At 51.4% G+C, this 15,697-nt stretch overlaps 1 protein-coding gene across 3 annotated transcripts in view; it reads right to left on the reverse strand.

The window, feature by feature from the left end:
• Positions 1 to 3,705: 3,705 nt before the first annotated feature.
• SLC4A4 (solute carrier family 4 member 4) overlaps positions 3,706 to 15,697 on the reverse strand; it is a 125,987-nt gene continuing 113,995 nt past the window's right edge. For all 3 annotated transcript variants that reach the window (XM_058803472.1, XM_058803473.1, XM_058803475.1), the window contains 6 exons: positions 15,097 to 15,165; positions 13,684 to 13,857; positions 11,626 to 11,787; positions 9,086 to 9,182; positions 7,186 to 7,265; positions 3,706 to 6,452 (listed from right to left, as the gene is read on the reverse strand). In XM_058803472.1, coding sequence (XP_058659455.1) covers positions 7,222 to 7,265; positions 9,086 to 9,182; positions 11,626 to 11,787; positions 13,684 to 13,857; positions 15,097 to 15,165 — 546 coding nt within the window. In that variant the 3' untranslated portion in view covers positions 3,706 to 6,452; positions 7,186 to 7,221. The remainder of the gene's footprint in view (positions 6,453 to 7,185; positions 7,266 to 9,085; positions 9,183 to 11,625; positions 11,788 to 13,683; positions 13,858 to 15,096; positions 15,166 to 15,697) is intronic.

Genomic DNA, 15,697 nt, shown 5'->3' on the forward strand with positions numbered 1-15,697 from the left:
GGAGCTGGTAGGAAAAGCAGAGCCAGAGCTCCTGGCAGGCACAGGGTGTTTTCCCCCATAGTGGATTGTGGAGGAATTGTCTGAGATCTGGATTGTCCCTCTGGGTGATGCCACTTGCTGTGATTTGTGTAATTCCATACATTTAATTCCCAAAACTTCCCAGCCCAGGGGGTTGAGCTGACAGAGCAGGACAAAGATTGTTCTCTGTGTGGTGCCCAGATTTGGGGTTCCCTGTCAGCTGTGCTAGTTCTGATGAATTATACCCAGAGCCCCAAATTCCCTGCTCCATTCCCACTGCAGTAACCTCCCAGTGCCCCATGGAGTGTGGGCATTCCCATGCAGAGCTGCTGCCTTGGACAGCAGCTGTGCCAGGAGCCAGCAGAGCTTCCAAGGAAGCTCAGCAGCAGCACAGGGACAAGGACAGGGTTATGTGGCACAGAACTGGCATTTATAACCCTCCCCCCAGTGATGTCCCTGGGGGCACTGGACAGAGCTGCCTGGAACTGAGCTGGTTCCACCCCCTGAGCTCCAGGATGGAGAACATCCAGTTGGTGTTTAAAGCAGGAGAAGGCAGTGGCCAGATGTGCTCCCAGCCTGTGCTGGGGCAGCCCCTGTGCCCAGGGGTGAACATCTCTCCCTGCAGAAGCTCAGCTCCTCTCAGAGCCTCAGCAGTGGCCTCTACAGATTCTTTTCCCTCAGGAAAGGGATGCACATCCCTGTCTTCAGCACACCTCCAGTGGGACCTACCTGTGAAAGATTTCCATCACTTGTGCACTTGCAGCTGGATCCTGAAAAACTCCAAACTCCATCCCACTGATTTTCAGCTATCTCTGAGGGCTCCTGTCTGGGATTTAATGTCTGTGGGGAAAGATTGCCTTGGCTTCAATGCTGCTGATGGATGATGGCCTCAGGCTGGGCAGGAGGGAAGGGATTTGGGGTGGCTGGGACATAGCTGGCAGCTGTGTGGGAGCTCTGAACTGGGAATTGCTGCGTGAGCCCCTGTGCAAACGGGCCGTGCCTCCATTCCCAGGTAATGCCAGCTGCTCCTTGGGTTCCTTCTGGGCTCCTGGTGCTCTGTGTGGGCTGGAGCATTTCCACGTGCCTGCTCAGAGCAGCCCCTGGCCCAGGAGCCACGGTGCAGGCACAGCTCCTCCTGCAGATCCCACGGACACGAGGGGCTGCTGCCTTCAGGAGCTTCTGGCTCCTCCTGCCCTGTGCTCTCAGCCAGCTGGGACACCCTGAGGGAACACCCAGGAGCACGGCTGGCAGCGAGCAGGAGACACCGAGGCCTCTGGGCCCAGAAACAGCCCCGGCCTCAGCAGCCACTGGTGCTTTGGCCTGGCAACGCTCACCTGCAGGAAACACCCCCTGCCACTCTCCAGAGGAACCCTCAGGAGCTGTCTGGTTCACTTCTTCCTGGGGAAACAAAGGGACATGGTGTGAGCACATTTACAGCTGCTGGGTAAATCCTGGAAAGGGCAGAACAATCAGGGTTATGGGGAAGAGTTTGGTGCTGACATGAGTGCCAGCCAGTTCTGCCCTACAGCCATTGCAGGGGCTGGTGTGTAAAGCAGCATTCACAGAAGGGAAGGAGCTGCATTTGTAGAGGAGGTCTCTTACTGGCAGCAGTCATTCCCATCCCACGCAGGACTTTGGAACAACCTGGGATTGGCTCAGGTGTTTGGATCAGGGTACTGAGAAGACCAAAATTCTGTGTTCGATGTGCAGCTGGGCCGGTCACTTCTCAGCATTTGACTCGATGATCCTCACGGCTCTGGAAATAAAGAACAAACAGTTGTCACTGGTTTTTTAACACTGGGGTTTTTTTCCTAGCGTTTCCCCGTGGCTCCAGTCCCACACCAGGCACAATGGGAGCGGGAGCAGCAACGCCCCGGCCCCAGCGGCCGTCCCAGAGCGACTGCTCCTGGCCGGAGCAGCCCCGGGGGTGCGGGCACGGAGAAGGGGCTGCGGGCGCTGTGGCTCATAGGGGAGCGCGGTGCTCGTGGGGTTACCGGGCCGGGGGGGCTCGGTGTCCCCCGGGGTTACCGGGCCGGGGGCGCTGCGGGGCGGCGCCGTGTCCGCCAGGGGGCGCCCCGCGGGGCGGGCGGCGATACCGATGGGGTCCCGGGGCCGGCACGGGCGGTGTCCGTGTCCTTCCCGCTTCCGGCCGCGATCCAGAGGCTGCTCCGGGGAAGCGTCGTCCTCCTGGCGGGCATGGCACTGGCACAGCACCGGTTCCTTGCTGTCGCAGAGCGAGCAAATGCCGGTTGAGGTGCTTTCCGGGGTGTAAATCGCCTGGGCCCGCCCCGCGCAGCCGCCCTGGGGCCCCGCGCACCTGAGCTGGGCCCGCCCTGCACACCTGTGCTGGGCCCGCCCCGGTATTGCCAGGCCCCGTCCCCTGCACCACCCGGCCCCGCCCCCTCTTCCCCTCACACCTGTGCCGGCCCCGCCTCCCGCACCGCTGTCCCGCGGCCACGCGGGGGCGCCGCGCTCGCACCGCGCTCCGTGCCCGCCAGAGGGCGCCCTGCGGGGTCCCGGCACCACACGGCGGCTCCGCGCCCGCACCGGGGAACGGCCGCGATCCCGCACCCGGCAGCGCCCCGTGCCCGCGGCCATCCCGGGCCCGAAACCGATCCCTGGCCCGGTGCCGCTTGGATCCGGCGACGGGGGAGAGGCGGCATCGCCCGGGACCCCCCGGCAGACCCCAGCAGTGCTCTGCCGTGGCGGCCCCGCCGCAGCATCCCGTGCACGGTGCGGTCCCCTCGGTAAGCCCCCGATAGGGCAGCCCTGTGGCTTCCCGCTCCGCCCGCCGCCCCCCACCCCCGAGAGCACCGCGCCGCCGGGGCAGAGCGTCGCCCGGCTCTCCCTCCCTTCCCCGGGGCCGCAGCCCCGTGGGGCTCTCGCCCGTCGCGCGTGCCCCTGTGGAACCAGCGGGGCTGGATGGCCGTGAGCGACCGGGACCTTCCTCTCCTCGGTGTCCAGCTGCTGCATTTTGCCCATGCCCATTGCCTGCTTCTTCAAATAGGTGAGACCTGTCCTACCGCTGGGCTCATCTACGTACCCGGTACCCAGGGAGCTGCCCACTCTGCCCAGTACTTGCTCCAAAGCTTCCAGAGGCACCAGAGCTGACCAACAAGGAGCTGAGTGGCAAGGAGGTGGCTCTCCCTGCCACCAGGTGAGTGGTACTGCCTTTGGGCAGGTTACAATCCCAAAATAAAACCATTTGGATTGGAAAAGACCCCTGAGATTGATCCCGGTCAGTTCCTGACCCTTCCTTCTCCCCTTGGTTTGGTGATTGAGGACATGGTCTCTCAGTTCCCTCTGGGGTGCAATCCCAGGGAATCCCAAATTTCACCACAGTCCAGCCCAGCCCTTCCACGAGGTGCCTTCACCTCCAAGTGCTGCCCTGTGCGCCGGCCCCGTCTGAGCTCAGAGCTGGGGGAGCCCCGGGGGCAAGCAGGGATCCAGGGGCCCAGAGGGCAGTGCCTAGTGGGGGCCCAGCAGACCCAGACCTTCTGGCAACTCTCCACATCCAACCACTCCCCCAGGTATCCCAAAATATGCTTCAGTGGGTCCAACACTAGGGTGTCAGGGAACCCCTTTTATCATCACCAAACTGATTCTGGGATCTTGGTTCCATCAGACAAGACTTGGCACATAATGAGGGAAAAACAGACATGAACTCTCCCATGAATGCATAAAGTTACTTTATTTTCAGTATACATTTATTTAATTTTGAAAAATATAAATGCTAAAATATCTCATCATCTTCATCTTTTGATTCCATAAAAGTCACAATAGAAAGCTTCATAAAACTGTAAAATACTATAATGTTATAAGGAATTTCATTTTTTTATATTACTGGAAAAAATCACTTTAATATGTTTGAAATGTTTTCTGCTTTTTTTCCTTTTAGTTCCACCATCTGATCCACTTCATTTCATCCTAAGTCCTTGTTCCCTCCTCCAAAGAAAGCACGGACTTAGGAGAATTAAGAACAAGAATAAAAGTATCTCAAAGTGCGACTCGATTCCAACAGAGATACAAAGGTGCGGCAGCCCCGGGAGGGGGCAGCGCAGGCCGGCTCCCCGCGGGCTGGGGGCTGGCATTTGCTGGGGGAAGGTCATTTTTGACGGCTGCCTCTGATCTTGGAGGGCTTTGGGTCAGTCTCCACACTTATTCCCTGAAGCGCCCACCCAGGCTTTTCCAACAAAACACCTAATTTGGATCGAAAGGACGTTCTGGTTACTCTCCAAGGCCTGCAGAAAACCTTTGCTGCCAGAGGGCGGCGCTTCTCATGCAGAGCCTTTGTCCTGTCGGCAGCGCTGCCCTCAGCGCAACACAAAAAAACACAATACAGAGAGAGAGAAAGACCTAGAACAGCAGTCAGGACACACGGTTCAGAAGAGAAGACCTCATTTTGGGGAGACAGGTCACCAGGCAGCAGCAGCTGGAAGCTGTGCCCATGGAACCGAGCGGGACAGCCCCTGTGACCCAGCTGATGGCACCTCTCCTGTGGGATTGCTGCACATGCACGGTCTGGGCAGGATGTGCAGCAATTCCCACGCAGCTCCTGTGCTCCACAGGCTGTGCTCCAGCCTGTGTCCCCACCGGGTGCCAGCACTGGTGTCCACCAAGGGATGGAGAGCATTGGCTAAGCTGGCATCACATTTCCCAAGTTACCTGTCCTCCAGCAGGCAGGAGGCATCCCAGAGCTGCTCCTCTTCAGGCCTTTCCCAAGTTTCCCCAGCAATTTCAGAGCAGGTTTCAGCTGGGTTCCTAAGACACCCAATACAGATTTCATGGAAACTGAAGGGGAGACCCCTCAAGGGCGAGCAGGGGCTATACAGAGGTGTGGGAGCAGATGCTAAAATTTGGCATTTAAGGTCTCAGCACCATCAGAAATTCCTCTTGACTTCACCAACCCAGACTTTGGTTTCACAAGGACCAAGTGGCAGCATGTGCCCATCCTCTGTGATGGGATTGTCTCCATCAGGAAATTCACCTCGAGAGCTGGGGTACTTTTGCTTCTTGTTCTGTTTCTTATTTTTGGACGAAGCTTTTTGTGTGTTCCCCATGTCCTGGTGAAGCCCAGTTTCCCAAAGATGCCTTTAGATGCACATACCAGTATGAACATGCTGCAGAGAGGAAAACCTCTCTCCTGATGTGATGTCCACTTGCTTGGTTGCACCCCAAAATCCTGGGATGCCCATGCCTGGCCTGCTGAGTCCTGCTGCATTGCTGGTGTGGGGCAGAGCAGTCAAGGTGCAGGGTCAATTCTTCAGATGGTGGAACACAGGGCTGGGATGCAGGAGGATCTTTGTGAATCTGAGTGTCAGGATGAACATCCCAGCAGGCCACCTTCATCTTCCTCCTCGTGCACTGTGCCTGAGGCACACCTTGGCTCTTCTCACTGCACACACAGACACACTGGTGTTCCAAGAAAACCACAGAGCCATCCCAGGTCAGAAATCAACAACAGGGATAGAACCAGCAGCTGTCCATTCAGGGTCTTCTAAGATCACAAGAGATTTAAGTCTCTTTCACAGCAGGGATCGCTCATTACAAAAAACTCCAAGAACCAACTTAACCCTAAGAAAAATAGATGCTTCGGAGCACAAGGTGTTAATTGAACTGATCCAGCCCTATGCCACATCCTGGAGATTGCAGTGTGATGTCGTGGGTTTGTTTCTTGTAAAAATCACATTATATATGGTACAATACATTTTTTACAGAAAGCCTGGCATCTAGAAATAAGAGGTAGAACTACTCATAACTATATGTTTCCTGCTGCAGGAAAAAAATTCATTTTTCTTTACAGTAATTAAAAAAAGGTTAAAAAAATTGTCACAAAAAAAAAAAAAGTCATAGGTTAGGCCCCCATAATTTAAACAAAATAATCTAGGAAAATAACACTCTTCCATGTACCTGACGGATTAAGTCCATTAAAGTGTTTCTTTAAAAAAAATTGCATAGGAAAGGGACGTTTCCAAACATGCTACAGCGATGGCAATGGTCTGTCTGTGCTGGGAGTGAAGTACCTTCTCTTTTACCTACACGAGGGTTAGCAGCACGTTCCAGCAGTGGGAGCAAACACGGAATGAGCCTGGAGGTCAGCTGGGCTCTGCAGACAGACAGACAGCGGCTCCCGGCGTTCCCGCGGGGCTCAGGCGGGCCCGGAGCGCTGCTGCCCCCGCAGCCAGGCAGGAGGGGTCCGGGAAACACCGAGGGAGTGGGCAGGGAGGGGCAGGCCGGGCTCCGTTACCTTCGCCGCTGGGAGCAGGGAGCTTCTCAACATTTGGCTAGTGACAAAATGAATTGGTAAAAGACCGGACAGACAGACAAATTACAAAGTAGTTTCTGTTCCCTTGCTCCTCCAGAAATAACCATTGTCTTCAGGATCAAGTTCTATTCTAATTTGAGGCACAACTTTTACTGGAGTTCGTGGAGGGCTGCAAAGAAGAAGACAGACAAAGTCAGAGCAGCACAAATGCTGGGCTTTGGGAATGAACAGCCAGATTTCAGGTAAGGCCTACACACAGATAACCTGAATGAGCTGCTCTGAACACTGCTTGGACACTTCCAGGGATGGGGCATCTTGATGCTCCACCCCAGGCTGTGACAACATCTCTCAGCTGCCACTGAAATAATCCAGGCATCGCTGCTGGGATGAATTTCAGTGCCTGTCTAACAGCTGTAAGCACAGACACATCTTTGGCATTTCAGAGGAATAAACTTGCCTTGCTCCACATCACAGTCCTGCTGCCTGGAGGCCCAAGCTGGCCCCAAGGGACTGGACTCTGAGCAATTATTACTTGCTGCAGTTTAAGGTTATTCTTTACTCTGTTTTCCACCACAATATGGAAAAATGGATTATTTCCCCTTGGCTACAACTCTCTGGGCTACCCCAGTAGCTCCACATCTTTCTCCTGGTCTGATTCCCAAACCTGTTCTCAGTGCAGCAGCCAGGAGGCCAGGGAAGCTGCCAGGTCTCTCCCAGGTTCTCCACTCCCCATCCCCAGCCCTGCCAGGAGCTGGAGTAACTGTGGAATCAACTTGTTCGTGACCACCTTGAGAGGCAGCAACACAGTGCAGGGAATGTTCTCCAAGTGTTTTATTTTAAGAGTCCCCTGGAGGAAATCTGCTGTGTTCTGAGGGGGCAGAGGTGCATTTTGGGGTGCTTACCTTGGCATGGCGTGTGATTGAAGGAAGGGAATTGTATCAGCACGATGTGTGGCGTTCAAGGAATGTTGGTGATTTTTCTCCTGGGGGAAGAAAGTCTGGGTGTCACTGCTGCACACCCACTGTGCAGTGCCTCCAGCCCTGCCTCAGCTCCCCCAAATCTATGGGCCAAGCTCTTTTCCTGCTAGCTGCCAGATGGATTTACAGCTTGGTGAGGAAGCTCTGCATTCCCTTCTCTCCTCTGAGGTAACATCCCTGCGGTGCCAGCAGCCCCATCCCCAGGAGTTCCCCCTGTTTGGGGCCTGACACTTACCTGGGACCTGTCCCCCTGGGCTACCCCCCTCTGTCACACCCACGTCCTTGGGGGACACAGGGTGGCTTCCCTCTGCTGACCCTGTGGGAGCCACGTTCTCTGGGAATGACAGTCCTGTTCCTGCTCTTGCTGCAGGAAAGCTGCTGTCAGTGGTACTGCCAGGAATGTGCCCTGGATCACAGTTACACTCAAGCACAATCCCACAGTGGTGCTGCATTCCAGTTGGTTTTTTTGGTATTCCAGTGGCCTGATATGTTTTAATTTTTATTTTACATTGCTTTTAATTAGAAAGCAGCAAATAAAATACTGGACTATAAAAATGTATAAATACACAAACCAACTACAGTTCAGCCCATGGCTGATTTTATCTGTTCCATCTCCAAGGGCATCCCAAGAACCAGGCTGATGCCACAACTAACTTTTCCTAACTATTTTAGCCCTTAAGATGCTGGAAAAAAGGCATCTGATCCTGAAATCCTGAGTAACAATATTTAGGATGCAGTTTGTTTTTAGTATCAGGAATGCACTAAATAGATGGAATGAGGAGGATATGAGGTTGCCTGTGGCTGATTTTGGATGATGTGCTGACATCAGCAAAACATTGAGGATATCCAAATAGCCAAGAATATGCTTCCTTTCCAATGCTTTTATTTTATATCCCAAACTCTGAGTGTCTCTGTATATAAAAGCCACAGGGTAAGGCTTACCATTTCCTGAGGGCTCTATATGCTACCAAAAGGAAAGGAACCTGGCTCCCAGTTCCTAAGATCCATGGATAATTTAAGGATCTAAAGATCAGAGGGGTTAGATCCTGCTCCTAGGAAGCACTAGCCAGGCAGTAGCACTAATTTATTTAGTTTGTACTTCTCCCCTCCCACCTCAGAGGAAAAGGGCATTTGACACCCTTAGTATGTTACAAAGTCATCCCAAAGGCAAAACCACCAAGGTCAGCTGTGATTCCTCACTTAAAAGAGGAAAATGTAAAGTGGGAATGACTGAAAATAAAGATTAAATTCAACAATTAGAGCTATTAACATCAGAAATGAAATCCTAAAAGAAGAGCACAAACCACCTAAGAAGGGAAATATGTTAATGGCCAACTGATCTCTGCCTGTGCAGCTTAATGACACAAATAAATAATTACTCTGTTAAATGTTGATTTTTGCAACTGCTTGGCACCTAGGGGAACAAACAGTGACAGGACAGCGCTGCAAATCCAGAACACAAAGCTCAGTGGAAAAAAAAAATAAATCCCACCATCAGCAGGTGGTGGGAGAGGGAGAGGAGAGGAAGAGAGAGTGGGTGGCCAGGAGACCTGTCAGGAGCTGGAGAAAAGCACTTAAACTGGAGGCACCAGAAGGAATAACATTGATTTTGTAACCAGCAAAGAAAATAAAAGCTCACAAAAGCAAAATCTGTCATAAAGCAGGGGCCTGGAAATTAAAAACGAGGGGGAAAAAAAAAGAACAAGAGAATACTTCTGAAGTAAAAGGAAAGATTAAAAATTTTAAAATCACTAAATAGACATAGATATAGTTTTGTAGTGCAAGTGAGAGTCAAGCAGGCATGCAAGAGCTTAGTTCTACTCACTGTCAGCAGGTTTGCTATCACTTAGGAAAGGTTCCTGCTCCATGATGTCCATTGGTATTTTAATACTTGGGACTTTTTCTGAGTAGGGGCAGTCAGACTGTGAAAGAAACGTGTAAAAGGTCTTAGAATATTCCCACTGCTCTCTCCCTCATCGTCTCCCACACATTAAAATTATCCTTCACACAGATCTGTAGGAACAGAAGAAAAGAAGGGAAAAGAGAAAAGCATCCTCCAGCATAGCTGCCTGATGGATTCCACTGGTTCCCCACTGCATCCCACTTCCCTTGATTACCCCCATACTCCAAAAATAAAACAGAAAAGAATCATCCTGTGGGATTGTAAATTGTAATACATCTCCTTTCCCACCCCACCGTCATAAAAGACACCATCCCCTTCTGCCTGGAGTCAGCTGCAGGAAATAGAGATGGAAAATGCATTTGTGGGCAGACACAGCAGGCTGCTGGAAAAGCTCCTCCAAACCCTTCATCCTGCTGGGATTCTTGTAAAAGCCCTTGCTTGTTCCCAATTGCTCCAAAAGGCCCAGATATGACAGAGGCTCCTTACATCAGACTGGCTCAGCTCTCTCTTTAATGCAAGTGGAGTCAACCCCAGTCTCAGTTACACCTCTGGTTCACCAATTCCAGAGCCCTTGGAAGAATTCTGCAACCCTGGCCCAGCCAGAGAAACAGCAACCAGCTCAGGATGGGGCACAGGGAAAAGCTGGAGTCCCCCAGAGTTGGGGCACCAGCAGGATTTCACCCCCGCTGCCTTCTATCACCACCTGCTTCTGCTCAACAGGAGTGATTGGAATTGTTTGGCTTTTTTAAAAATAAAGGGAACTCCTCAAAGCCAAGCAAAGGCTGTTACTGCCTAAGTTGGCAAAGGCAGGAAGGTGGGATTTGCCAGAAATGTTGGGACATCTTTGTTTCTGAAAAGAACCAGACCCACAACACCAGGGTAGAGGGAGGAGACCTTCCAGTCAGGGCAGGAAAACACTACGGAGGCCAGAGACTGGCTCTCCCTGGATTATTATTCTTATTTTTAATTTATTTTTTAACATAACTGATATCCAGTGCCTCATTTCATACTCCAACATCAAGATGTTTCCTCAAGACTATTTTTATGAGGCTGAGGGACAAGCAGAACTCAAAGAAAGCACAACTGACACCCAGCAACTTCCCTGGCTGAACTCAGATCCATGCATTGCTCCCCAGATCCCACAGGATTGACTGGATTGACTCTGGGGGTGGATATTTCTGGAAGGGAAAGGGTGAAAATAATCCAACCAGTAAGTGCCCAGTGCTGTATGTTCAGGAAGCTAGGAAAAGCAAGTGCTGAAAAAAACCAGCAAGAGTTAAGGACCAATATTTTGCATAAAATATTTTACCCATTAGATTAATTACTGTACCTGGAATTCAGGGAAAGCCTGGGAAGAGAGGAAATATCTTAAAACAGACAGGAGAGAGGGAAGCCATGGCTGGGCATACACTGCTGGATTCACACCAGTCAGGAGGAGGGGATGGAGCCAAACCATTGCTGATTCCTCAGCAGAGCCCCTTTTACTCTCATCTGGGTTTGCTCAAGGGTGCTAAAGAAAACCCTGGGAGCTGGAGCAATGATGGGACAGGGCAGCTTGCTGTCTCAACTAAAAGCCAGTCCTCCCAGCTGTTTTTCCTGCTGTGCTAAAAGGGGATTCTTTCCCAGCTTCAGGTGACCTTACCTCTCCCTACAGCCCAGGAAAGGCCCTTCTTCATGGACATGAGCAGAAGAAGTGACACCATGCTTAGAACTCACCACGGAGTGTGTTTAGCACTTCAACATAAATTTAAAGCATTTGAGTTAGACCTGAGCAGGAGAACATTTAAAGGCACCAAGACTACATTTCTTCTTCTTACATATACAGGAGGAAAGAGAACAGTCAAAGGCACATGAGTGTGGCCTAGCCAGGTCACTTTTCACTATTTAGGGCATGCTGCCACCTGAGGTAGGACCAGAGTGCACTGCAGAGGGCACGGATGCTCAGGAAACATGGAGGTGATGAGTTTTACCAACACCAAGCAGCTTTTTCTGCAATATGACAAATCACACCTATTTTGTGCTTTCCAAAAGAGCCATTACAAAAATACTTGAAAAAAAAAAAAGAAAACCAGTAGGACCAGAGCTGCTGGTAAAAAGTATTCTCCTCCTAAAATGTAAGAGACAACAAAGGGGAGAAAGGTGTAGGAGGGAAGCTGGAGGAGGCAGGGTGATGAGAGGCATTCTAGCAAGGGGCATGAAACCTCAGCAGGTACCTGGTGCTCTTGGAAAGTGTAACCTCACCCCTAGCAATGCACAAATCACTCACCACAGGCTGGAAAAGGGAAGGCTGTGTAGGAATTAAGTTTTCTTTGGGACTCATTAGCTGCAGCAGTGGCAGACCGAGCTGTCAGCTCCACAAGTGGCTGGCAAATGTCCAGCCTCAGCACTGGGCAGGGCATGGAATGTGCAGGGGGTTAGCTACCTAGGGAGGAGCAATGTGACAAGAGCAGGAAGCTCCTTACATCATCATTGTCACTGTCCATACTGCCCTTCTTCTTTTTCTTCTTCTTCTCATCCTCTTTCTTCTTCTTGTCCTTTTCTGGAATGACGTCGTCAAGAAAGCTTAAGTCATGCTGGGAAAAGAGGTAGTCCATGGCTTTTCTGACTGCCACCAGGGCCAAGATCTGCAAAGGCAGAGAGGGATTCCCAGTCACATTTTACCTTTCACTTGGCACACTGCATTCCTCTCAGTTCTGCTTCTAAGCCCACACTCTTGAATTCTGGCTGTAAATGAACATACAAAGAAGGTGGTGAACACCCAGGACATCTCTGTCAGCTTAAGAGGTTGTGCTGTCACTGCCTCATGTCAGAAAAAATCAGAAGCAGTGGAATACTCCTGTATTTAACACTCTTGTATCAGGAAATAAAGAGCAAACAAATGAGCATTTTCATTTACTTTTGGAGGCAGGTTCACAGGACAGCCTGAGTAATAAAACCTTGACTTATTTCTCACCACTTGCCCAGCTGAACTTTTAAGAAATTAGACAAGGGCCAATGCACGCCCCCAGAGATTGCAGAATAAAGTTTACTGGGATTGTGGCAGCAGGAAACTGGAGTAAAAGCTTGTTCTGTGCAAGACTGTAACAAAAGCACTGGGAAAGAAGGAAGGGACATGTCTGAAATGGGTGCTTACATGGACACTGGGCCTGACAGCCCCAGCAGAGGCCACTGAGATCCCACACAGGCTTTGCAGAGGGTACAGCAATGGGCTGGGAGCTGTATCCTATTCCCAAGAAGCTGCCTTTAAGGACAGCTTTGTGCCAGGCCATCCTGATGCACAGCACAAACAATTCCCAGGAGAAGATCTCAGGCTCTGACTTGCATAACCTGAGGGGCGATTACGGATGTGAGGAATTGGTCAGGGGAGAAAGATACCACACAGACACTGTGACCATCCCACTGTGGATTACTGTGCTGAAAATGCCTTTCCTCCAAATAAACAGGGACTTGGCCACTGGCTGAATCCTCACAAACTGAAGTTTGTGCTTTTTTGCTCGTGAGTGCAGAAAATAGAGCTTTTTGCCATCATATCCAGCTCCATCGAAGCTGTGGCTGTGCCTTCCCTGAGTCTGCACCATTCTAACAAACTTGGTCAGTCTTGGGTTGCAATCAGATTCTAGCATGGGCAAAGAAATTTTACATTCAGCTTCCAACATCAGTGCAACACAGCCATGGAGTTGCGATGGAATGCCACATCAGTGGGAATTACTGATTTTTTACATCTTTCACAGGAGCATGTGTCTCAGCAGGAACATTTGGAGGATTTTTTAAACTGGCATAATCTTCTCATTTCACCATCTTGTTCTTCACCTGGGTTCTGCCCTCCCTCCCTCTCTCCCTTACATAAGCACTGCAGCTCCTACCAGCCCCCACAACTCAGATTTTACATGTTCATAAACCTGAAATTAAGTGACTTGGGACCAAGAGTTATTCAGGACTTTCATAAAACTTTGCCTTTTGCACAAGTCATACCCATCTCCAAGCCAGAGTGCCTAGCTGTGTCTATAATTCCAGTAATAATATGAATAGTCACCCACAGAGGGTAAACAACATTAGTGTCTTTTTACTGGAGTCCAAGGAAAAGAGACATTCCCTTTCCCTCCCTTTGACACCTCTCTTAGCACTGAGCCTCCTTCTTGGTTCTGTCAATTTGTGCTATTTAAAAGCCAGGGAGACATTTTGCATCTGGTAGCTAGTGTGGGCTAAGCCAGAAACTCTGCACCTCTCCTCGGTTCATGCAGCTCAAGGAGAAACCACAACAAATCTAACCTTGGCAGCCAGGACTGGTCAACACTAACTACACCTTCCTGGGAAAAAATTAACTTTCCAGGCTCATTTTCCTCCAGAGGATTAATGGAAAGGCAGCCACAGTCACACTGAGCCCCCTGAGTGCCACGAGTGGAGCTGTGAGGCACAGACTCGCTAGGGAGAGGCTGGATTTACACATGTACAGGAGTGTCCAAGGGGGAAAGGAGCAGGCTGTGGGGAAAGGGAGGGCTGGAAAGGACAGCAACACCTACCATGACAGGGAATATGATGGCAGCCACGGTGGATTTGAGGATCCAGAGGAGGGCCAGGCACACCACCTGCAGGAAGGTGAAGAGGTGCACCCTGCGCAGCGGGACGTGGCGCAGGTAGATGAAGTCAGGCTGGTGTTTTAGAGGCATCAAGAGCAGCTTCAGCCGATCCATGAACTGGAAATGAAAAGGAAGAGATGTTGAAATGAAACACAGGATGTACAAAAAAAAAGAGAGAAAACAAAATGAATGCCCAAACCAGGGTCAGCATCACACTCTGGGGATTTTTTGCTGTCCTCCCTTTCCCTGCTCCTGCCAAGGAAAGATATTCAGCCTTTAGAAGCTGTGCTTTTGTTTTCCCCAAATAAATCAGGAGCAGAGGTCAACAGAGGCGAGGGCAGACATTGCCTTGCCAGAAAACAGAACAGCACCTCACCAAAGAGCGAGGAAGATGGGCAGCTTTCCCAGCAGTGTCCCTGTGCCCTGTGCTGGACCGGATGGACTTGGAGCTAAACCAAAATGGGGATTTCTCAGTGAGTACAAAACACTGTTGATCCCAGCCCCCCCACCACCTGGGTCGGGAGCAGGGGAAATCCCCTGCAGGAGAGCCGGCCCCGGGGCAGCGGGACAATCCCCTCGTTGTCCCCTGCCGGAGCGCGGGCTCACTGCCCACTGCCGGGACCAGACGGAACCGCGGCACTGAATGGAAGCTGGAGCTGTTTTACAGAACGCCTGAGGGAATTCTGGGGCTCACAGGACAGGCAGTCCCTTCCCCTCAGGGCACAACCCGGCACGAAAAAGAAAGGCCTCAATTAACAGGGTGCCAGAAAGCAACAAAACCACTTCCAGCCTCCTTGGGCCAGCTACAGGCGCTGGGCATGAGAGTGGTTCCTTATGTAAGATTTCCTCAACGACAAAGAGAGGGGAATGGCTTCCCCTCCCTGGAGAACAATGTCCCTGCTCCTCAGCATTGAGGAACAACCCCACTGCCATAAATCATCCTCCTTCCTTGCCTTCAGTCTGTGGCACAGGACCCAAACTACCCTGGGAGCGAGCCTGAGCTGGGGCAGAAGCCTGTAGAATCCTGGAATGGTTTGGGTTGGAGGGGATCCTAAGGGGATCCTCTTGTTCCACCCCTCTGCCATAGGCAAGGACACCTTCCACCAGACCAGGCTACCCCAAGCCCCATCCTGGTTGCCAAAGATGGACCCAGGTCTTCACAAAGCACCCCGGCACTGCCAGTGCCCACTTGGCCACTGTCCCTTGGTCTGCCATTTCAGGACACCCGGGGTTGTGGCTAAGTTTGCCAGCAGCTGCCACCCTTCATGGGCTTCTTGGGAAGGAGGAGGAGGCAGTGAAGGAGAAGGGTGAAGCTGGAGGGCTGTGGGAGAAGCCCTGTGCTGGCTGATGACTCACCTGCACGCCATTGAGGGATGCAACTCCCATGTAGAGGAAGACACCATAGAGCACGGGCATGGGAATGAACTGTGGGACAAGAAGAGCAGGAGAGCCCAGGTGAGAACCTCCCTGTATACCACACACCATTAACACGTGGTGGGACAACATTCCCAGCCTGTCAGCCATCCAAACTGCACCCATGGGGGGATGACAGAGAGGAATGAAGCCATGGAAGTAATAAAGCTGAAGAAACAATATGTAAATATGTAATTCATAAAATGAAGCTGAATAAACAATAAATCCTCCTGCTGTGTTCTGAGAGACACAAGGACATTTGTGCAATCACACTCTCCCAGTTCACCAGGACTTGGACATCTTGTCCAGAGGGCACGATTCCAGTCACTCAGCAAGTCAAGGAACAGGTGGGCAGATGTGTTCCAGTGAGCTTCAAACTGCCTTTCACCTCTGATTTGTGGTGTGACTAGAAACAGAAGGCAGAGAAGAAGGAAAGGCAGAACAATCCTGTAGTTTGTGGTACACCGTGTTTTCCCAGGTAACTCAAGTTGTGCCAGGGGAGGTTTAGGTAGGATATTAGGAAAACACATTCACAGAAAGGGTT

The sequence above is a fragment of the Ammospiza caudacuta genome, chromosome 4, assembly GCF_027887145.1.
Source record: "Ammospiza caudacuta isolate bAmmCau1 chromosome 4, bAmmCau1.pri, whole genome shotgun sequence".
Classification (NCBI taxonomy): Eukaryota; Metazoa; Chordata; class Aves; order Passeriformes; family Passerellidae; genus Ammospiza; species Ammospiza caudacuta.